The sequence below is a fragment of the Labrus mixtus genome, chromosome 1 (genome assembly GCF_963584025.1).
Source record: "Labrus mixtus chromosome 1, fLabMix1.1, whole genome shotgun sequence".
Taxonomy (NCBI): Eukaryota; Metazoa; Chordata; class Actinopteri; order Labriformes; family Labridae; genus Labrus; species Labrus mixtus.
In genome coordinates, this window is record NC_083612.1 from 31,494,753 (window position 1) to 31,517,808 (window position 23,056).

A 23,056-nucleotide genomic window follows, 5' to 3' on the forward strand; every position below is an offset into this window, starting at 1 on the left:
CCCCTTCCCCAAGATCGCCTGCAGTGAAAGATCTGTAGGTTGTTTTATGCCCATAAATTGGAATGCGGGGATAGTTCTAAAAATACTTTTCTGTGCCTCTTGGCTAGGAACATGCCTGTTAAAATCAAGTTTAAATTCACTCTGGCAGTCCTTGTGCCTCTCTGGAAAAACGTGTCTCGGAGCAGGATGCGGGTTTAGGAGTGTAAGGAGAGCCGGTGAAGCGCAGTGATATTGACAGAGCGACGCTCTCCCGCACCAACCTGGGGAGAGCGACAGTACCGCTCCCCCCCCCACACACACACACACACCCCCCTCCATCTCCCCCTGCGAGGATGACAGACACAGTTGAAGGTAGTCGTCAGACAGGAGGATATTTGACGCAGATAGAAAGGGACACTTCAATGATAACATTATTCCTTTTCCTGTTTTTTTTTTAAGTGTTTTCTTCTTTGTTTTTTTCCCCCTGTCTTTAACAGGCACATTGGGGAAAGGAGCCATCATACAAGCAGGCAAAAGTCCCGTGGGCTTAGCTGTTCAGATCTCTGGGAATCAGAAAAACAAGCTCAACGACCCCGGAGGAGGCACTTTCAGGTACATCTCATCAGGAGACCCCCACTGGAGTTCCTGCCTGGTTTTCCTGGCAGCAGTCACATGGGGGCAGCATTTCACTAAGATGCCTCTGCATGACTACAGGCTACACTCTCAGCTAAGGCTATGAGTGTTCATCCCAGTCGGCTGCATGGCCACCTGACTCCCCTGCCCTGCCTGCCTGGCCCCGGCTGGTTGATCGGTGGTCTTTTTCTCTCTCTTTGCCCAGTGCATAGAAACACACCTCCACCCAATAGATCACCCTCAACATCGCCCTCCTTGTGTCAATGTCACAACCCCATTGTCAGCATTACAAACGAGCTAAACCTTAATTTAGAAATCAGGTAATTGTGTCCAGATGGTTTGGAATTTCTGGATGCGGTTCTGAAAATACCTCTCGGTTAAGTCAAACATACGGTATTTAGCCCGCAGCTTCAGCTCTCTGTTCTCCCTGGTCTTTTCTCTGCTTCAGCTGGGCTTTTTGTCTCAAAACATAAAAGGTTCATCGCCCACACGCTGGCCTTTGTGGTCCGTGTCTGTGTGAGTCTCTGTGTATTTGTGCAGCACATATACGTGCGCGTGTGTGTGTGGCTATGTTTGCATGTATATCTCTGGAGTACTTGTGTTTGTTTGTGTCCCCGCTTGGGCGCACATGAACATATGTGTATATCCTACAAATCTACGAGTGTTGTTTATGCATGTGTCAAATTTGCGCATGTGTTGTATTGACTTTGACAGGGGGGTTAGGGTTTGCCCTGGTGTGACCGCGGCGGGTGGAAGAAGAGTCTGGGTCACATGAGCCAATGGGTTCACGGTAATGGCTCTCGTCTCCTGAGGGGGGAAACGCGGTGCCCGAGGCTCTGATTGATAAACCGATAAATCTTTAGCTGCGTTGGTAATTAAGCTGTCAGGCTCGCTTGTTACTGACGACCTTTTTTCCCCCTGCGGTGATCACAGTGGCCATCCACACACACACACACACACACACACACACACACACACCAAATGGTTCACATAAGCCTGTTAACGCCCAGCAGCACTGTCACGAAAGAAGCGTGTCACGGGACATTTTGCAGCATATTTTCCCTTCTATCCAGATCTGGTCTTAGTTGTGTGTTTAAGAAGGTAAATGATGCGCTTGGTCCCTTAACAACAGTTTTCCCTCAGCGTGGTTACAAGTGTCTGGAAACCTCTGAGTCTCATCCAGTGTTTGCTAAAGTTTTTTCTTACCAGAAGATATAAACACGTTGGAACGAGCCCGTTGAAGCAAAAGCGATCCTGCAGGCGTCTTTGTGTCTCCACTGATGTCAGGAACATGTGAACAGAAGTGTGGTTACTGTAGATAACAATGACATTAACGTTACACAGTAACATTTGCTTTACAAGTTTGGTTTACAAGCAAGGTCGGACGATCTTCAACACTAAGAAGAAAGCGTTGCAATGACGTAGTTAAATGGATTCAAATAAATACTTTTAGTTTGATTTACAAACTGACAACACGCTTAACCTGAGTAAATACAGTCAGCCTGGTCAGTCAGCATGCACTCTACCCTGCACCGTACTGGCTGTATTTGGGGGGACTGATGTGTGTATGGCTGTCACTCTGAGCCTCTGGTCCCAGCAGGCCAGCTGTAGCACAAACACACACATACATACTGCAGGGCTTGTGGGGTTTCCAATGCAGCTCCAGCCTTCTGTGTAAGTGCTTGTGTTGCTGCGTGCTGTGTGTGTGTGTGTGTGTGTGTGTGTGTGTGTTTGTGTTTAGTTTACAGTAGAGAGTGAAAGCAGCTGTCTCTGCTTCTCCCCCTCTTCCCCTCCTCAGCTCTCTCTGTAAACACTCGACATCCGCTGTAATCACAGGCGAGCCAGCCGAGGCCCTCAGCCCTACTGCCGACCTCAGAGCTCAGCCTTAGTCCCTAAAAATCCAACCCTGTCCTACATGCTGGACACATATCTGTCCACATAAAAAACACACAAACATTACACATGTATAGTTGCTTCAGAGAGACACTCAGATGCACAAGAAAACGATGAAACAAAAAGTGCTCGCTGATCGCTGATGCAGACTCAAAGTTCACCGTCCTTTTTTTTCCATCCTCTTCCAGCAAAGTGAGCTCATTCTGACTTTGTGATTACATCCCTTTGCTGCTCTGTAAAGAATGCTATTTCAATGAAGAAAATGCTTTAAAAATAAACATGACTCAAACTTGTTTTTAAAAATGACCTCCCAAAAAATGGTAAATGTAGAAACCAGTCACACGATTAGGTTGCAATTAGGTTATGTTCAGATTTAGGGAAAAATAGGCAACTCATTAATAGAATATCTTTTTGTTGACAGCCACATCAAACCGAGCTATGCTGGCACCATCAGCGTTAACACCTTGCCAGGGTTTTTTTTTTGAATAATTACAACCAGAGTGTGGGTGTTCTTTTGAATTAATAAACATCCAGCAGCATCTAGCTTGTTGCTGAATTTATTTGCCACTCTTGTGCCAAAACTTGCCTTTGTGCTGTCACTCATATGAGTCATGATCAGAGATCCCAGGAGCTGCCCAGTGAACCCACAATAAAGAATCCCTCTCCAGTGGGGTTGTGTCTCTCAGTTTGGACGCAACAAGCCTGCATGACTGTGCTGTTAGGCACAGGGATCAATCAGGGCCTGTATCCATAGCATTGAAGGGGGGATGCAGGAGATCTGGATCAACCCCCATCTCCATACACGCACGCACACACACACACACACACACACACACACACACACACACACACACACACACACACACACACACACACACACACACACACACACACACACACACACACACACACACACACACACACAGCCTCTAAATGGCAAAGCAATCCTCTCACCACCTATGGCATGCCCTCTCGGAGACACAAGCTTGATATGGAAACGACATGCATATGTATTCATGTGACCGCCGGCTCCATGTCCTCGAGCCAACCCAAACCAATAACTGAGAGGCTGCTCTTTAGCTTCTGTGGAAGCTAATTACATCGCTGCTTTATTAGTGCAGAGGTGTAGTCGGGAATGTTTTGCATTTCATATCTCATTCCCTCCTTTTAATGTCAGACCTGTCTTGGGATTCTCATTTGAATGGAGCCCCGGTGGTCTCAAGAAGGCAGAAATCAGACCATCCAAGATAAAGAAACGTTCATATTATAGTCATGAATCATGATATGACCACTCGTGTGTCAGACTGGGGGATGTCTTTTGAACCTTTACAGCTGCTTCCAGTTTAGCTTTCTCTCTGCTTTGTATAATTCACGAGCTGTTTGTGTTACTATTTTGGTTACCCAATGGATTGTGTAGTTTTTAAAGTAAAGTTTGATTGTTGATATCAAGGCAAGGCAAGTTTATTTATCTCGCACATTTCAACAACAAGGCAATTCAAAGTGCTTCACACAAGACATCAAAAAGCATCATGACAGAGGAAAGAAAAGAAACATTAAAATAGAACATTTAAAAATCACGGAAATGATTAAATCTGAAAATATGTTCAAATAAAAATAATTCAAATGAAATTAATTGAAATAAATAAAGAGTTCAAAGTTACAGTGCAGAGTTAAATGGTTTAATGAAAGGCAGCTGTAAACAGGTGTGTCTTTAACCTCGATTTAAAAGCAACATTGCTTTGGTTCCAGTGATTGAACTTTATTATAGCTGTAGTTGTGCCAGCACAAAGTGAAACAGCTCCATGTAAACTACGACTCTACTGTCATATCGATAATGTTTAGAAGATATCCTGGTTTTTATTGAGTTTGTGCTTTTTGATGCTCATTTAATATTTCTCTATATACATTTCACTGTGAAGAGATCACATGGGGCGGCTGTGGCTCACTTGGTAGAGTCGGTCGCCTCTCAACTGGAAGGTTGGAGGTTCAATCCCCAGCTCCTGCAGCTACATGTCCGATGTGTCCTTGGGCAAAACACCCAATCCCAAGTTGCTCCCGCTGCTTCGTCAGCTGCATATGAACGTGTATGAATGAGATTAGTTACTTCTGATGGTCATTTTACATATCAGCCTCTGCCATCAGTGTGTGAATGTGTAGGTGTGACCTGCGGTGTAAAAAGTAGAGTAGTCAGAAGACTATAATTCCCTTTAATGTTACTTTTTAGTGACACATACACATGCTATCTGAGAGTAATGGAGTGTAGCCTTAACCTTTGACATGTTTTCTTCTTTTAGAAAATACACTTGTTGTTGATAGTTGACCTGTCTTGTACTTGTTGTGTACATTATGCAGCAAAAGTCATGAAGCAAACTTTGTCCGTCTGATTTTCCCAGTGCCTTGCTAAGCTTGAAATGGTAATGCTGATAAGTGTAATAAGTAAAGGAGTAGATCCGTCTTCAAGAACAAAAACAACAACTCTTCTTAAACAGGTAGAACAGAGATTTCTTCATTTCATTTTCATTATGAAACATCTGGGATATCATAATATTTCTTGGAGATTATGTAACTGAGCATCTGACCACATTGTGTTGCAGTTGTTGTCACCGTGGCTTAACTGGTGCAAATGAAAATGATGTTTAACAGGACTGTGATTTACCCCCGTAAGGCAAAACCAAGTCCTGTACGTCTGGCCTCCTAACAAACACAACTGTTTTATTCTATGTTTGCTCCATTACAGAGCGTTTTATCAATACAGAGTTTCAGGTAGATGAGGTCATCTACCTGCATGGTACATGTACGTGACTACACTCTTTAGTTTGTTGCTGTGAAAATACAGTGTTTCCTCTTGACCTGAGTGAGCATGGCCTCAGGCATGTTTCTCTTCAGGACAGGTTAAGTTATCCATGAGGACGTGATGAAGAAAGGTGCACAGCCTGAGGTGCCGCACAGGGTATAATCTTATGTATCCATGCTCGTGTTGTTGTGTAGATTCCCTCTGTGGAGGCATAATTAGACCGAGCGCTGGAGGAGAAGAGGAAAATAGGAGAAGCGGTAGAGGTGTGTGAGGTTCGGGGGAGTTGCTCTAATCGTCTTTGTCAACCTCCTGCCGTGGTGTCAAGTTTCATATCGACTCTCTGTGGCCACAGCAAGGAGCAGGAAGGCCTCTGCGGGGTGGAGTTTGCTGTTTGGTGTGTGCGTCCACATGCATACACAAGAGCACAACAACCACACGCACAAGCTCTGTCGCAACCGACATCGGCAGCATGGACGTAAATGACTGTGGAGGTGAGCCAGTGAGTGTGCGAGAGGCCGCTCTGTGTGTGTTCTGTGGTTCTTTGTTCCCTCCGTCAAAGCCACTCAGAAAATCCTCCTGGCCAGTCCTGTAAGCATATCACGTCAGCGTTCGGCTAATTCAGCCCAGAATCGGAATTATTACTGTGCCAAGTACAATGATTGCAGGGGATTTTTTTTTCCTTGGTGACAACTCAGAAGGAAAGTACAGCCTCTGAAGGATGTAGGGACCTCATTGCATGTGAAATGTCATGACCCTAACACAAATGTCCCATGTCTCTGCTAATATGTAATAACATATAAAAAGTATAAACAGGGCATTTAGTTTGTGAGAAAAACAAGGAGAAAAAGTATGAAAAAACAGAGCAAAGCGGTGTACAAATGGAGTTTGTTCTAACCAGATTTATCACTGCTCGGTGCCAATCCTCAGGAGCATCCTTTACTGAGCTCTGCCAAACACTCGTCATCTCTCTGCCGCCACATAAAGACCCTCAAATGGGAACTTTGTGCCATTACGACCCCAGCAAACCCCTGTATCAAAACGGATGCAGGTCCAAGAAATACTAATGAATGATGGCCAGCTCTGGGAGTATATGATGATGGTGTTATGACATGAATACTGATATTAGGTTTGGTAAGGGAGTGTATTAGACTATTCCTTCGTATGAAAACTGAATACTAACTTTGGAGTAGTCGTCATTGGATAACCTCATTGAAGAACCAACCAGTATGGGTTGTTCATGCTGTAACTTCACATATTCACTACTGTCCTTGTGGACCTTTCCCTTGCACACTCTGGAAGCCCTTTTCAGTCTGCACGTCTTCTCACTATCAGATTTAAAAAAGTAATCAAATGTGCCACTATGCAATGTGTCAACTGCAGAGACAATATTTCTTTACATAATCAATTTTGGGAAGTTTCACTTAATCCTAACCACCAATTTAGAACCTAATACATTTAAACAATACATGTATTAACTTGTGTTCTCTTTTATTGAAGATCATCAAGCTGGAATTTGATTGGCTTTAGACTAGAAGTAATTGAACATATTTCCATGGTCTGAAACCATTTTTTCTGTCAAACCCATTCCCGTTTTGTAGACACTTTTAACTGGATGCACACCACCAGGAGGCCAACCTTGATCTAAACCAAGCTGATCTACCAGGCTCTTGTTGTCTCATGATTATATTGCTGCCATGAGCTCATGGCTTGTGTTCCTACATGTTCCAGCTGACCCCTGCAGCTTTTTCCAGAATGCAGCAGTCCTGCTGGTCTTTCACTTACTCCAGTTCTCCCACACCATTACTCCTCCACACCCTGCACATTCTCCATTGGTTGCTTGAATTGGACACAGGTCACTGTTGCTTGCTTTTCCATACTGCAAATGTCTCATGCTTATGGTAAAACAAAGAAATATGCATCCAAACTGGACACTATTTGCCAATCAGTTCGCAACTCCCTCACAAAACACACTCCTGTTTTCCTTCCCGGCGCAACAGTGGTGGAACAAGTTTCTAATGCCCGCTGGACAATAAGAACGTTTCGCAAACAACTGGAAAGCAGACACAAAAATCTGTTGCTGTCTAAACTTCAGCCGTTCAGACTTCTCCTTATCCCATCACAAACATTGAGAGTAAATCCAGAACACTTGATGAAGTGCATGAGTCTCACAAACTTTCGGTTACATCCACATGGTTGACTTAACTTATTGCAAGTAGATTTGGATAAAGGCATCACCAAAAGGAGTGTTGTGTATTTCTACTGATCTCCAAATCTCTTACACCACAGGGATGATGATGACATCAACGACGTTGCCTCCATGGCCGGGGTGAATCTGAATGAGGAGAGCGCCAGAATACTCGCCACCAACTCTGAACTCGTGGGAACACAGATCCGCTCGTGTAAAGACGAGGCCTTTCTCCATCCGGGACTGCTTCATCGACGAATTCTGGAGACAGGTGAGATAATTACCCCTTCATCCATCTCGCAGTGTAGAAATATTGCAGCACATAAACAATTTACCCCCCCTCGTCCTTTTTCTCTAAACACAACCCAAAGCTGAAAATCCCGGCTGTCGAAGTGATGAAATCCCCTTCCTGTTGTCTTTTGTGTGCGGAACATGTTGTTTCTGTATTTATAGTGTCATCACTAAAGACAGTTTTGATTTTCTCTCCTTCAGTGGTTCAGACTGAGCCTTTTCTTGTTTGGCCTCGGTTTAAATTTGATACACTTAACAATTCTTTCACCTCCTTTAATGAATTCTTCAGTGGCTGTCTGAGCTCACTGGACCTCAGGCACACACATAAATACTTTATGGGTTTGTCTTTTGAAGGCTGGCTGTCAGATTGTCCTCTGGACTAAAGGAACAGAGTTTAGAGGAATGAGACTTGGCAGTGAGGTTCTGATTTCTTTCTCTCTTTATAGTTGATCTTGACACTCTGATAGCACATGGTGTTGCGTGTGCTAATCGATACAGGCGGAGAGTTCTTGGTTTGTTTTCAACATGAGAGTGATAGTGTCTTCATTACCTCTTTTTGCTAGCGGCAGTCCATTTTATTGCTTGAAATGTACTCGAGGCTCTGGGAAACCCGTGAAAACGTATAATGAGCGTTATTACTCAAAATAAAACTGCGCCTAGCATCTTGCTCCTGTGCACCAGATCAAAAAACACACAGCATAATTCCACGTGACGGGGAGTCTAGCGCCCTCATCTCGTTTCATCTCAATTAAAGTATCTTTAGAGCATAGCACCGAGGCCTGCAGGCCATGTTTCCTTACGTGGACTCTCGGCATGGTTGTTATCCCGTCACCTTAAGGCAGGAGGGGTTGTTTAAAAATATAAATCTTTCCTCTGGGGGGGCGGGGAGGGGGGGCACGCAGCATGACGCAGGGCAAGAGGCTAGGGCGCCCCCTGCTGGGGAAGTGGCACTTCTGCAGCTTTGTTGTGTCAGTGATTGGCCTCTCCGCGCTCTCAGCTGACAGCAGTTCGAGGGAGGCTCCCCCGGCCTGCCAGCTCCACTCAATCAGAAAGCCTCGGCTGCTCCTCTTCGTCGTAAGAGCACAGAGTTGGACTCAGCTCGGCTCTCTCATTCACTCATTCGCTGTTAAACATCGCACTGAAACTTCACTGTGACCTTTCATGCCCCCCTTTGTCCCCAAAAAGAGTTTGATCGAATATCTTTCTTTTCTTTTTAATTATTTATTTATTTTTATTTTTTTAAATCAACAGAGTCCAGATTCCTCATTCCTTTCTTCTTATTTTTATTTTGCTTTGTTTTGAACACTGTTTCTAGGAGAGGATGTTGGCCGCCACTTTCTGTCCCCTTCTTTATTTTCTCCTCATTGTCTCTGTGTCTTGTTTCCTTTCCTGTCTTATTTGGCCCCTCCAAATACACACTTGAGCCGCCCTTCTTTTCCAAAACCTCTCTCTCTTTCCTCCCCTCAAAACTCTTCAGGCTGGTCCTTTAGCTGTGGAGGGGTGGGGATGGGGGCGGGGGGCGGGCAGTTTAATTTGCGAAAGCTGCAAACAGCACACAACTCCCCCCATCTGAACCATCTGAAAAACAAGAGCTCAGGCACAGCTGGAGCTCTGCAGAGAAAAAAAAAACCCTCCAAGTGATGATAGTTAACTGTTATCTTTAAGGTCTGGAAACACAGCCGCACACACAAACCCAGTTCAGCTCAACACATCAGATTTCACTTCTAAACATCTCAAAGTAATCATCTACATTAAATAGTATACATGTTGATACCATATTTCTAGGGTGTTAATGTAAAAAAATATGTTTGAATTATTTACTCTGTACTGTTAAGGCATTGACATAAATAATGGCTGATTGGTTGCTCTGTGTTCTCAAGCCTTATTTCATGCAACTTGAACATGATTCACTTTCAAAACAAAGGCGGTGCCTCCTGCTGCGTTCACATTCAGTCAGCTTCATAAGAAAACTAAGTTGACCTGCTACTGAGGAGAACACAGGTCAACACAAACATGTCAGCCTCTACAATCTGAATGCTTTAGTTACTGCTCTCTTGCATCAGACATGACACCACTGTTACTGGGTTTAATTTGAACGAGTTTAGTTTGTGCACGATAACATTACCTACTGATGTCAAAATCAACAGCACAGCTATTTAAATGAATGTGAAACAAATATGTTACAGCCAAAGAATGATATGTTCCACTTTTGCTTGACTTGAAAGTGAGCTACGCTTTCTTAAACGTGTGTCTCTAGGGGCACTGGTGGCGCAGTGGTTGGAGCGCGTGCCCATTGTATGGAGGCTGTCGTCCTCCAGGCGGGTGGCCAGGGTTCGAATCCGACCTGTGGCTCCTTTCCCGCATGTCATTCCCTACTCTCTTTCTCCCAGATTATCCACTGTCCTATCTGGACAGTAAAGGCACAAAATGCCCACAACTAAAAATCTTTAAAAAAGTGTGTCTCTAGAAAGCAGTTTATTCTACAGTGCTGCTTCCACTGTTGAATTACGCTTTCCTTACTGAACATTTTTGCTTCTCTCTGCTTTCTCCTCAGTTAGTTTTTCTTAGCTCTATCGAATGCAGTTCCTGTTGGCCAGTTGAGATAAATCCATTCATGCATAACTCAGTGGCTGTGGGTGACCTGTGGTTGCTGAGATATTGATCCCTTAATGTTGAGAGCAAAAGCTGTGTTTTTTTCTCCTGGCCTCACATTAAGCAAATATGAGATGGATTTCAAAATAAGAGCCCCATACTTTCAGGCAGATGTTTAAGTATTATGTTAGTAAAGATGGGTTACTTAGGGCTCAGTCCAGTTTCAATGCCAGCTACTTTTGGGGGGAGCAATTGTTGCTATGGATACCAAATTTGAAAGTGCAACCACTTTCTATGTCTCTCCTCATAATTCCCATATATCAGATGATCATCAAAATGGCTTACAAATTATTTAGGGAACCATCAACATCTGCACCAAAACTCATATTAAGTTCTAGTCCAGATTTGCTGAGATATTTCGCTCCGGATCAACACAGACGAACGCACAGACAGTTCGGTGTTGCCCTCCTTAGAGCCACGATGTTTTCATGTACAGAAAATTCAAATCTCTGGTGCAGATTATTCTTGTTATAGTTTGGGTCTTTCATGTAGAAAATTAAGACGGATTCATAAAAGTTGTTAAGTTCATTATTCAGTTCCAAGCTGTGTTAAAGGCCCTTTTTTTCTCCTTGATGAATAACAGTGTGTTTTTCTTCCAGTACGAGTTGGAGAGCAGTTGTTTTTCGCTCACAGGAATGTGGCTCTTGAGTCTCTTTAACTTTCTTTGAAATATTAATGTCCCTAAAAGATCTTATTTTCAGAAAGCAGAAGCCTATTAGTGTCTCTCTTTGACCTCGTGACATTGCCACATGTATTGCCACTGTAATTATAAGGCTAACAGGGCTCCCTCCATCCATTTCAAAGGCTGAGCGGCTGAGGAGTATATGTATTGTTCAGCTGATTTAAATAATTGGTGTGGTTTACTTAAAAGGGTGCCAGAGAGAAAATTATGGTAATGGAATAATTTAAAAGGAAGTTGGAAACAGATAGTAACCCCACCAAAGTCTGTCCTCCTCTCTTTTGTTATGACTTCAGATGAGGATTGCTCCAAGGAAACTAAATTATCCTTCTGCTATGAAAAGAGATGGTCAATGTCGTTTACACACTCGGAGGAGCTTAGCTAGCAAAGCCACTCTGGAATTCACACTAAGACTGTGAAACAAATTAACTTTTTCCCCATTTCTAGGATTTAATTGCAAGTACTAATCCAGACTCTGTGTGAATGTGTGTATCGGTACAGTGTGTGTGTGTGTGTGAGGGGAGCTACTGACTGAATAAAATGTGTTTGCAGTGAAACAATTATCCTCTACGTCTTTAACTGTTGATTCTCTCATTAAGGAAGGTGAAGTTAAGATAAAAAAAACAATCCCTTTCTGCCTGTTTATCTGGTTTTTAAATTAAGGGTGGTTTCATACTGGGGACCCGGTCCCGGGTGTTTGACCCCAAAAGTCCGGTTCATTTGATCAGTGTGAACACAAACGTACCGTTCTCAGGTACTGTGTGTGAGTCCGCTTGAAGAGGTGGTCATGGGCACGATTCCTGTGTACTCCACGGGAGATGTGACCGCAACCGCGCTCAGTTCAAGGAAGTGGACCGCTCCATGATATGATTCTATACGGCTCCTGTCCCCTTCAAAAACCGTTGTATCCGCAGAGCACAGGCCCGTTTCGTCCTCTGAGCTGAAACAAGTCGTGCTTAATGTGAAGTCGCCCCTAATGGTTTTATTCTGAAAGTTTCATTTGTTTCTTAATGAGAAAGATGATTGACACATCTTGTTATAAAGGATAGCATATTGTACACCTGAGAAAATCATGTATTATGTGAAAGGACAACAAATGCAATTCCAAAAAGTTTGGGGTCGTGTTACAGATTATATCCCCATAATGGGGGATCAAGTAGAAGCCTAATTTGATTAATTTATCAAAGTGTTACCATGATTATGTCTTTTGGTTTTATTTTATTTTATTTTATTTATTTTTATTTTTAATTTTTTTTCTTAATTGTTGTTGTTGTTGTGTGTGAATGTTTTTGTTTATTTTTATTTTTACTTTTTTTTTTCTTTCTTTCATCATTAGCTCAGTATTTTTAGTATTATTACTACTATTATTATTATTATTGTCTCTACATGAATTTGATGACATCTAGATGTTGCTTTGCACTGGGCTCGGGACAGGTGGGGATGTTAATGTCAGTACGGTGCTGTTGTAAGACGGGTTAAAGATATATGTTACTGCTGCTGGTACTGTCTTGCCTGCATGGTGTCTATTGTTTGGGGTAAAATGAATTAAAATAAAATAATTGAAAAAAAATAAAGGATAGCATAGAGGCCTTTCTCCACCTAGGATATAGAACTAAATGTACCTGTTGTTTGAGAAAGAAGTGTTGGATTAATAATCATGATGTGATAACATTTTGTATTATATTTGTGTGTGTTTGGTTTGCAGCGAAAAAATTTGGAGTCACCGAGGTCCCTATGGAGGCAGTTACGTTCATCTCACATGCAACGCAGTCACGGCTTCGTACTGTGGTGGAAAAAGTCTCGACTATAGCCCAGCACCGACTGGACGCCTGTAAGGTAGGAAGAGCCCTGACAAACAACTACACCCAAACTGGTAGGCACGTACCAGAGCTAGTTACACCGCTGTTCAAAGACATTCAGTATATATTTTTTTAAAGCCTAAACCGTATTCAATATGTTCACTAAAATAACTGCTTTTATATATGTGTGAACGCAAACTTCTAGACTTCACCCAGAGTTTCTCCTGCCAGACCCCGACTATTTTTTCTACAGAAAGTCTGAGTGAGCTGATGTGAGAACGCAGCAGGATATTCTCCAGAGAATTCAGCTCGAGCCAATAGAGTGACGTTTCTATAATGTGACTGCTGCAAACAGATCAGCAGCACTGATCTTTGTGACTGAGCTAACAACATGATGTCAAATGTCCTCACTTATTGTGAAGCGGTGTCCATGTATGCAAGCTGACAATCTGCCCGTAATGTATGGAAGTAAAATCATTTTGTTGAATCAGAACTGAAGCTTGTCAGTGACTTCATCAGGATCTTCAAAAAAACACAAACACGTGAAGCCCACGACCCTGAATATGGACCGTCCTGTTTATCCCACACATACACACAGTAGCTGCCGCATGCACACAAATGAAACTTTATCTGCGTCACACTGAACTCACAGACCAAAATGTAAGTTTACTACTAACATTACACCCTAAAAGTTACCATAAGAAATCATTTTTGCCCTCAAGGTAATAAACAGGAGAGCTCTGACTTCTGTCAGTCATCCCAAACTTAAAGTACAAAAGATCTTCTAATGTCTGCGTACCTCTACTTTTTCCCGTTGTTGGTTACCCCACCTCTCATAGCCTTAAATGTATCTATAAAACCACATTTAATTGGTGAACATTAAAGCACACATCCATCTCCACTACGAGCCAAAAATCTTGGCATTGTTGGGAGGACTGGGAGGGAACTTTGAAAAATGTGTTTTTCCTGACACCAAGAAGATAAGAGGAGGAGGAGGGAGGAAGAGCAATCGCTACGGCTGTCCCCATCTTGTTCTGCGCTTCTTCTCCACTTCTTTCGCGCTCTTCCTTTTTTGTGGTTTTGTAAATGAGGTGTGTGTGAGAGAGGCATGAAGCTCTGTGAAGCCACTCTGTTGACATCAGCGAAAAAGAAGAAGAAGAAAGACCAAAAAGACAAAGCGGCCTTAAAGAGCGAACCAGGCTCCGGCAGTGGCGGCAGGAGCTACGGCAAGAGTGCAGGCTCAGCGCTGCAACAAAGAGGAAGGGAGGCTGGATGAGAGAGAGAAAGAGGGTGGGGGGGGGCTGAGGGGTGCTGGCGATGAGCCTCCTCTGATGTGTCTTTGTGCTGTGTGCCACCCAGCCTCTCTCATGGAAACACACACATTCAGACCTGACGCGCACACACAGATAAGAGAAGAAGAGAGATAGAGAAATCAAGACACACATTCCTACATACAAATACACAGACATTTAAAATAAGCAATTATCCTATTAATGTTTGATGACCTACAAAAGTTGTTTTTTACACTTTATTCTCTGTGTCCCTGTGGAGACGTGATGTACTATAATGCACGGGGAAGTTTGTCTGCAAATTGAAAAGTTAGCATGCCTGAAGTCTGTCACTCAGATATTTGGTGTTCTACTTAAGCTGTGCTTGATTTTAGTTCAGTATGTTTGTGTGACTGTCAGCTGGACTGCGGGACTTTAACATATGGGTTTGAATCAGACATTTTCTAATTGTATTTCATCATGTTGTCCTTCTCGCTTTATTTCGTAAAACAAAGTGGTGTTTTAAAAGGACACTTTAAGTGATAGTCTTGTAATACAGAGCACTTTCACTGTAATAGAAAACAATGCATTCACACCTGGACAAAGTGTTCAATTCATTTTATATCACAGCTAAATAACAAAATATAACAGTATAGACGACTAGGGGAAAATTGCAAAATCCAAATGTTACACTTTTATTTATTATCCATATTAGATTCTAATCATTGATGACCCATGCATCAAAACACTTTTGTTTGGGATAAAACATCCAGAACCTCATTTTTACCTTTTTTTTGTGTATTTTCTCTCAACCTGTTCAGAAGCGTCTCTTTCTAAACTTAGCGACCTTCTAACACAGTAGCAGTTTTTTTTTTCTACATGAAAGTCTCTAAGTTTTGTCAAAGTGAGGCTTTACTTTTACTCACTGTGGAATAGTGTACAATAAGTAGGTGATTAATCAGCGTGTTAATTTAGAGATAGATATTTTCTTTTGGCCTTTGCCTTTATTTGATAGATCTATAGCTGAAGTGAAACAGGAAATATAGGGCAGAGAGGGTGGGGCTGATATCTTCCAAATGCATGAGGGTCAAACCCAGGGCTGATGTTGCAGGACTCTGCAGCTGTACATGGCCTGCCTGCTCTACCAACCGAGATAAACACGTCTGATTTCTGTTTCATTTGCTGCTTTTGTGGGTTATTCATCAATATAAGTTAAAAAAAAGTATCCAACCTGACATTTAGAAGTTCATCAATCATACAAAGAATCGGTAGTTTTAGTACTTACAGTAATGTTTATTTCGCAAGTGTTTAAAATGTTCTCTCATTGATTTCAGGCAGATTTTCTTCTTCTGTTTTACAACTTAACACGCTTTGGACCAAATAAATATTCTAGCTGTTTGTACAATAACATTACAACAAATTTTAAACAATTCAACATGTACAGATGGACTGAGGGGCAGAAGTTCTCAGAATCTGTCGTATAACTTGAAGTATTAAATGGAAATTATACCTTTGACTTCAGCTGTTGCAGTGATCAACTCTCTGTCTCCTTGTCAGGATGACGAGTGCTACGAGCAATCGGCAGACGTTCGCTCTCAGCTGCGCTTCTTCGAACAGCTTGAAAGAATGGAGAAGCAGAGGAAGGACGAGCAGGAGAGAGAGATCCTGTTGAAAGCCGCTAAAGTGAGTTATTGTCACCTCGACGTTTGTGTATGTGTATTTGTGACTCACAGAGTGATGTTATGTCGCCATGAAACAGTGTGTTTTTGTGTACTCCTGTGTGTATGGATGCATGTTGCTCTTGCTCGGGCCCTGACAGATGAATTAGAGTGTGACACCAGTGGATGAAGTGACCTCCCTGTGTCCTCCCAGGCTCCTGGCCCCAGGGCTCCTCTGTCCTGGCTCTTCCTCCCCAGACACAGCAAGGAGGGGGGGGGGACCTCACACACACACACACACACACACACACACACACACACACACACACACACACACACACACACACACACACACACACACACACACACACACACACACTTACACTCACTTGCACCATAAAAAGAACCTGTAGAACATCCCTCGATCACAAGCCTTGACGGCTCAGGTGAAACAGAGCATCAGTTTTGAAAAAGTGTCAGACAGTCCAGGTTTGGATTTTGTGGTGCTAAACATCTTGTGTCAGTTACCACACAGGGAATTTCATTTTCCATTGTCAGGAACATATTTGTTTCAAATGAATCTGCATAAGTAATCATGTTTGTTCCAACTTTATAGACTGAAGTTCAGAGGAAAAAGACTGATCAACAAGACTGACAACAACCTTTAGCAATATGAAAAACTACAATGTCCTTTTTCAGACACTAGATATCTCTGAGGCAATCACTAAAATTCACAGATTCATGAACAGATTTGCACTAGCCATTGTCTTAAGAGTTTAACAAAGCGCCTTAAAAATAAAAAATAGTAATAAAGATAATAATCTTAGAAATAAAAGATCAAATAGAACCAGACAAAGCAGATTAAAACGAGAAAAGGGCCAAAGGGCATGAGCACATAGGAAGTCAATTCAATAAAGTGAATAAACTGTTACATAAAAGCATTTGTCGGACAGTACAGAGAGCTTTCACAAATGAAAAAACATAGAAGCTTTGAATCTAGTGTAACAACATTCAGTATGCAGGGACTCAGCGTGGTGTGTGAAATAAAGGCTCATCCCAGTTTCACAAAACGTGACCTCCTGCAGATCTTGGTACAGATTGTTTTTAGCATCAAGACAGTTTCAAGTCTTTAAAAGTTTGCAATATTTTTGAACCTATATTCAAACGTTAAACTCGGTTTGAAATTCAACGGGGAGCCAATGTAGGGATTGGATTTCCGAGTCAAGCAGCAGCGTTCATGTTCATCAAACTGAAAAACAGGTTCAACTTTGTGCAGTCTAACAATGAACTAAAGTTACCTCAAATGTATCACCCATCGAAGACGAGTAAAGGTAACCAACGAACTCGAGATTTTTATCACCCTGTTTAATATTTTTTGGGAGAACGTGAAGCTAAAAAAAAACAACAACTGGCCTTTTGTAGGTTCTCTGATTGGTCCTCTGACCCACCAATCAGAGAGCCCTCTCCTATTGCAACCGTTGCTAGGTTATATCCGATTAGTAAGCATGTAACGATTCACTCAACTCACGATACGATTCACGATTTATTTTACACAATGAGAGTGAAGACAAATGACGAGAGGACTAACAAAGATTCCTTTCATTTTGCTGCAAACCCCCTTGTTAGTGTGGTTTGGCCTCCGCAGCTGCCATGACAACGCCTGCTTTGTTACAACCAACCGCCTCCGCTCTACAGCTGCTGACGCTCATGATATAACTGCGATTCATTTTTCAGAGTACCGATGTGAACCTTGACACCTTTGAGTCGATTTTTAACTGCCTTCCGATTAATCTTTACATCCTTATCGATTAGACAAACTTTTCGCCTGGCCCAAGTCTTTTCAGTGTGTTGCGGTAAAATTCTGATTTTGTTACAACAACATGGCGTGAAGGTGCTCAGGATGGATCTGTAGCATTTAGCACTAAGTGATGTTACTGTGATTTTCTCCATCCAAACTTCTGTCATTGGTAATGAATTCAAATTGAGATTATCATTTTCCAGGAGCGATTCCACTTCTCGGTCTCAACACTTCTTTGAACCAACGAACCAACTTTGTAGAGTAATAGACTTGTGACTACCAGCAATACTTTTCAATGAAACTTGATGAATAGTAACATTTTCTTAACAAATTCCTTTTTTTAACAACATCATTTTAATAGTTACAACTTGCTATCACCTACGTCACTGTGAAGGCAGGGAATCATTTTTAACAAATAAAACACAGCCAGCCTCACACTCAGTGTTCATTAGAAGCTCTTAAAATGTGTCGTGGTCTCAAGGGTCTCTAATATCCTTTACAAAAGAGAAGCTGTAGTGTAGAAATCTTTCAACACCTTCTATTAAAAATGTAAGTAGCCTTTTGTTCTTTGAAAAGAACTTAAAATGATTCCTTTAAATTGTTTTTATAATTTTATTCGGTCAATGATTAATCACTGTTCCATAAATACCATGACAAAATCAAAGTTGTGGGACAGAAACACAACTGCTGTTTGAAAGTGTTAAATCTCATATTTGGGTCAGGGTCCTTGTTGCCTGTCCGTCACTGTGCTTTAAACCTTTTCTGTAGAGACGTTTGTTTATCAGTTAAAAAAAGGCTTTTAAATTGGGAGAGATCACCACTCACCCAAAAAAAAAAAAAGAGAGAATCTTTTTGCAAATGAAAATGCCTCGCGGGGCAACATTAGCAGAAAGCTAGATTAATTTAATTAATTTTGAATGGAGCCAATGTCCCTCAGTAAAGATTCTCATTGCAGCACACCTCACTGTCTTAATTGCATTATTACGCTCCAGTCCTGCCATGTAGGATATTAGAAATCCTCTAGTTGATGAACACCGGCCCCCCGAACCTCCTGACCTGTCTGTTTTTTTCTGTCAGGAGAGACCAGAATGCATTGCTCTTTCTCGTGAAAGAAGACATTACCTCACTGTGAAGTGTGTTGTTAAAGAAACGTATAGGGACACTTTTACAGCCTCTGTCAGTGCCCAGTAGTACACAGTCGAACAGCACTATCTTTTTCTCCCTACTCTGAACGGTTCTTCTCATTAACAGGATTAGTGAAGAACTTCCTGTTGGAAGGGCTCACCTCAGGGGTACGTGGATTTCATGAGCATCGTGGAGGATACTTGGACTTCACCTCAGAGCCATGTCTGTGGCTTTTTGCCCTCGTTGCCATGGCGTTTCAGTTTGAAAAAAAAAGTTTGGAAAGCACATCCTTGCGGAATGGTGGTGTGATATATTTCAACACCACACTTTCTGAAAACAACACTTTTCTCTCTGTTACTATTTTTACCATTAAACCCTGTTTGCTTTTTACGATACTGTTAATCGGACAGGATCATATTGATCACATGCTGCTCCTGCTACTGCTGATTTGAAAATGAAACAGGAGAAATAATCACACGCTGACTTTACTGAATGGTTATATACGCTGACTGGTTATATAACATCAAACATCAGTCTATTTTTTTTTCTTTCATTTCTTTCATTTTATGTCATCAGAGCTCTAGTTTTTTTTTTCCTTCTTTCTCACAAAGATAACTGTCCAAATCCTAAATGTCATGCTTTGGCATTTGTTCCTTTTTATTTATGTTCTTAGTTTTTACACAGGGAGAAAAACTCCACAGACTTAAGCACTCAGAGCACAAATAGTTTAAACTGAATACAAAAACAAAATGTTTAAAAAAATTCTATTTGAAGCCTGATAGTGATTATTATTACTTATATATAAGTTTAATATAATTACAAAGTTTCAACATGAAGTCGCCTTCACTCCATGCACATACGACCTGAAGCTTATTAAAACAAGAACATCCCTCTGGGGCTCTACGACGGGAAATATAAGAAACTATTCAAGGTAGACAAAATCAAAACACACTCTCACATTGTTACTCCCATAATATCACAGATTGAGTATATACTGCTGAATACTGTTTTTTAAAGTACATTATACTCCACCCTGCCAAAACCAAACACAAAGGCTTGACAGCGTCTGCTACCCAGTCCTCTTTTCCTCCTTCCCCCTCTGTTCTCGCCTGTAAGTGGGAAAAACCAGGGCAGCTGACAGAGGAGATGTAAAGCATGCCAGTGGCACCGCTGCCCTTTGTAAACAGTCCATCTGTACCCACCCCTCCCTCTCCTCCGCCCCGCCGCCACCCGTCTCCCAAACTGCCTGCCTCTCGCTCGAGCGCCCGCTAATTTGACCTCTTGAACAAGAAACCCACTAAAATAATCCCCTCTATTCCCGCCTCTTGTTTTCTCTTCCTTCACAACAAGCCCCCCACCCCCCTTCTCCTCTGCCCTGTCCATTTAAAACATGACTCAAGTCTGGAGGGATGCTCCTGCCGACCGGAGGGCAAACACATTATTCCTAGTCGAGATACCAACCAGTACGTGAACCGCCTGATATATTTAAAGCCAATTAGCGGGAAGGCTGGGAGGAGCAGCTCTTCAACCATAAGGCAGAGAAGATGAGGAGAGGAAGGAGTGGAAGGGTTAAAGCTCCTCTGACTCTGATTGATGTGGAATTAAAGGGCGATATGAAGCTAAAAGAAATAGATATCAGTACTCTATATGAACTGGGTTTTTGATTAATCACTGTCAAGTAAAATGAATTGTTTTCTTGTTGGTGTTCCTTCATAAAAGTCTGAATCTATCTTCACAGATTCTGCATAAAAAATGCACACATTGTTGGCACATGGCCGACAACAGTTCTGGTATCAGGTTCTTATTTCAGTCTTGTCCAACTAGCGTTTCAGCGGGCCTTGACCGTGCACAGGAGAACCGGCTCTTGTTGAAAGATAAAAGGTGCAGAACACAGTCCCCCTGTAATGTGTCCCCAGGACCCAGCAGTCATCTAATAATAAATAACCTTTATTAATGTATTAAAACGTCTATGTGCTCGCAAGTGCAGCCTCCGTATTAAATATTGTCTCTAAACAACAACTCCATTCACGCTTCACACGTTGCTAGATGGACTGTGAACAATGGCAACACATAGAAAAGGAAGTCCTTTATTGTTAACCACTGGAATCACTGGAAGACCTGAAAGGAGGCCCATCACTGTCTGACGAAATACACTATTTTATGTACAAAGGACATTATAAAGAATGAATACTTGAGGTGTCTTATAACTGACCAAATTTAGGTTAATCCAGCGAAACTAAAACAAGTCAGATTAAAGCCAGAGCCAGAACAGCATTCAGCGTGTGTATAGTGTGTATAGTTTGTATAGTGTGTATAGTTTGTATAGTGTGTATAGTTTGTATAGTGTGTATAGTGTATAGTGTGTATGGTGTGTATAGTACCGTCATCTGCCCGTATTGCCTGCAGTGGTCAGATGTACATGTACATTTGGCTGTGTGGTGAAGGATTCCCAGGGACAAGCACATTCAGCCAGATCTTTGCTGCTGATTAAAATAGCTATGCTACGCAGGGACACACTAGCACACATGCACACACACACAGACACACACACACGCACACACACACATAGTAAAGGATAGCCACACTGGCTCACAGTGACACACACACACAACGACTGCCACTGATACTTACCACATCCTTTGCCCTGTGTGTGACTGTGTGTGATTGTGTGTGTGTGAGTGTGTGTGTGGGTGCTGGCTCGTGCAGAATTTTTAATAACCTCTTTTGATTAGAATCCCCCTCCAGCGGCTTATTTAGGGCTGGATTTGGAGCGGGTTTAAAGGCCACCGCCCCCCGGGGGGCGCTCCATTGCACTTCTCTGAATTCAAATACAATGTCCTTGACACCTCTGTATCCTGTTCCCATTTTGCACTATTTTTGCTGCCGCAGCAACAGATGAATAGTGAGGAGGAGGGGACTGGGGGGACTCCTTAAACCAGCTGTTAACCTGTGTTTTTTCCCTCCTTTACTCTTCAGAGTCGCTCCAGGCAAGAGGACCCAGAGCAAGCTCGACTGAAACAGAAAGCTAAGGAGGTAAGCTGCCATCGAGATCATTACCCTTGACATTTTCCCCGACTCCAGCGTATTAATTTTTCATGCCTCACTACATATGTAATGCCATTTAAAGTCGGACTTGAAAAAGTTTCGGGAATTATTCGCGGCAATTGATGCCAAAGTATGGAAAATGATTTTTTTAAGCAACAAAGACGCCCTCCTCTCGCTCCACCCCTCGCTTATTCTTTTCACCAGTGTGAATTTTGATTTGGTTGAGGCCCTTTTAGGTTGATTGGCTGTTAGAGAGATCAACATATATTCTTAGGAGTCCTAGCCTCTATAGTTCTTTTTTGCAGTTGTCCTAAATCCAGATCACTTTTGTTATTGATATTTGTTGATTCAATTTTCTCGTAATACAGATCTTTATTCATTTGTCTCTCAACCTTCTTCCAACTGAATGGCCTTAAAAAGAGAAATAAACATTTAATTTGAAAAGAGTCAATGTCTCTATTGAAACTTTTATTAGACAGAAAAGCAGCTGAATGCTGAATGACGGTTTCCGCTGTACCAGCTAATGCTCTACATGAACTTTTTACTGCTACAAAGGAGTTATTTCTTTCTTCAAGTTATAAACCAATGCTTAACAGGTAATGGTACAAAGAGGGAAACGTCTCACTGATGTTGTTCACTACTGTTGGCAGCACGTAGCTACATCCTCCTTATTTAAAGTGCAGTGTCTTAGTATATGTTGAAATCCCCAGTGGAGCTCAGAAAGTAGACCACCCTTCTTTTTAGATGTTGGTTAATGTTGTTTACGCAAACAAAATTGTTCTGTCACAGCGGAAGTTTGCCTCCGTGTTTCTTCTTTGTTTACTCCAGAATAACTTCACTGGGTGCTTTCGGTCTTTGGCTTGCTAACAAGGATCAAGAGGACTTTGTGGAGCTTTCATGGAGTAGTGTGAGAAGGCGGGAGGATAAAAAGAGCTTCATTCACCTGTTGTTGTTGTTGTTGTTGTTGTTAAAGTGGAACTTAAGGAGCAGACGTGGTTTCTTCTCGTTGTCTTACTTTAGAAAGAAGAAGGACCTGTATTCATGTGGGTAAAGTTTATTTAGCATGTATGCACCACTCTTACTAATACTCACATTTTTACTTACACAGTTCTACAGTTTTCCACTAACAGCTGCAACACTGTCTCTAAAAATTGGACTCTTAGACATTCAAATGTGAGGGTGTGAGGGTAACTGCTCAAGGACGAGTCAGTATTGTTGTTCGGCCAGAGTATTACATTTTTTTAGGATTTTCTCAGC

General features: G+C 42.1%; 1 protein-coding gene across 5 annotated transcripts in view; it reads left to right on the forward strand.

The window, feature by feature from the left end:
- LOC132977537 (transcription initiation factor TFIID subunit 4-like) overlaps positions 1-23,056 on the forward strand; it is an 84,987-nt gene that overhangs the window by 22,538 nt on the left and 39,393 nt on the right. For all 5 annotated transcript variants that reach the window (XR_009673831.1, XM_061042171.1, XM_061042190.1 and 2 more), the window contains 5 exons: positions 477-591; positions 7,586-7,755; positions 12,812-12,942; positions 15,731-15,856; positions 21,731-21,787. Coding sequence is in view for 4 of the 5 variants with exons in the window: in XM_061042171.1 (XP_060898154.1) it covers positions 477-591; positions 7,586-7,755; positions 12,812-12,942; positions 15,731-15,856; positions 21,731-21,787 (599 nt within the window). In the remaining variant the exon portion in view is untranslated. The remainder of the gene's footprint in view (positions 1-476; positions 592-7,585; positions 7,756-12,811; positions 12,943-15,730; positions 15,857-21,730; positions 21,788-23,056) is intronic.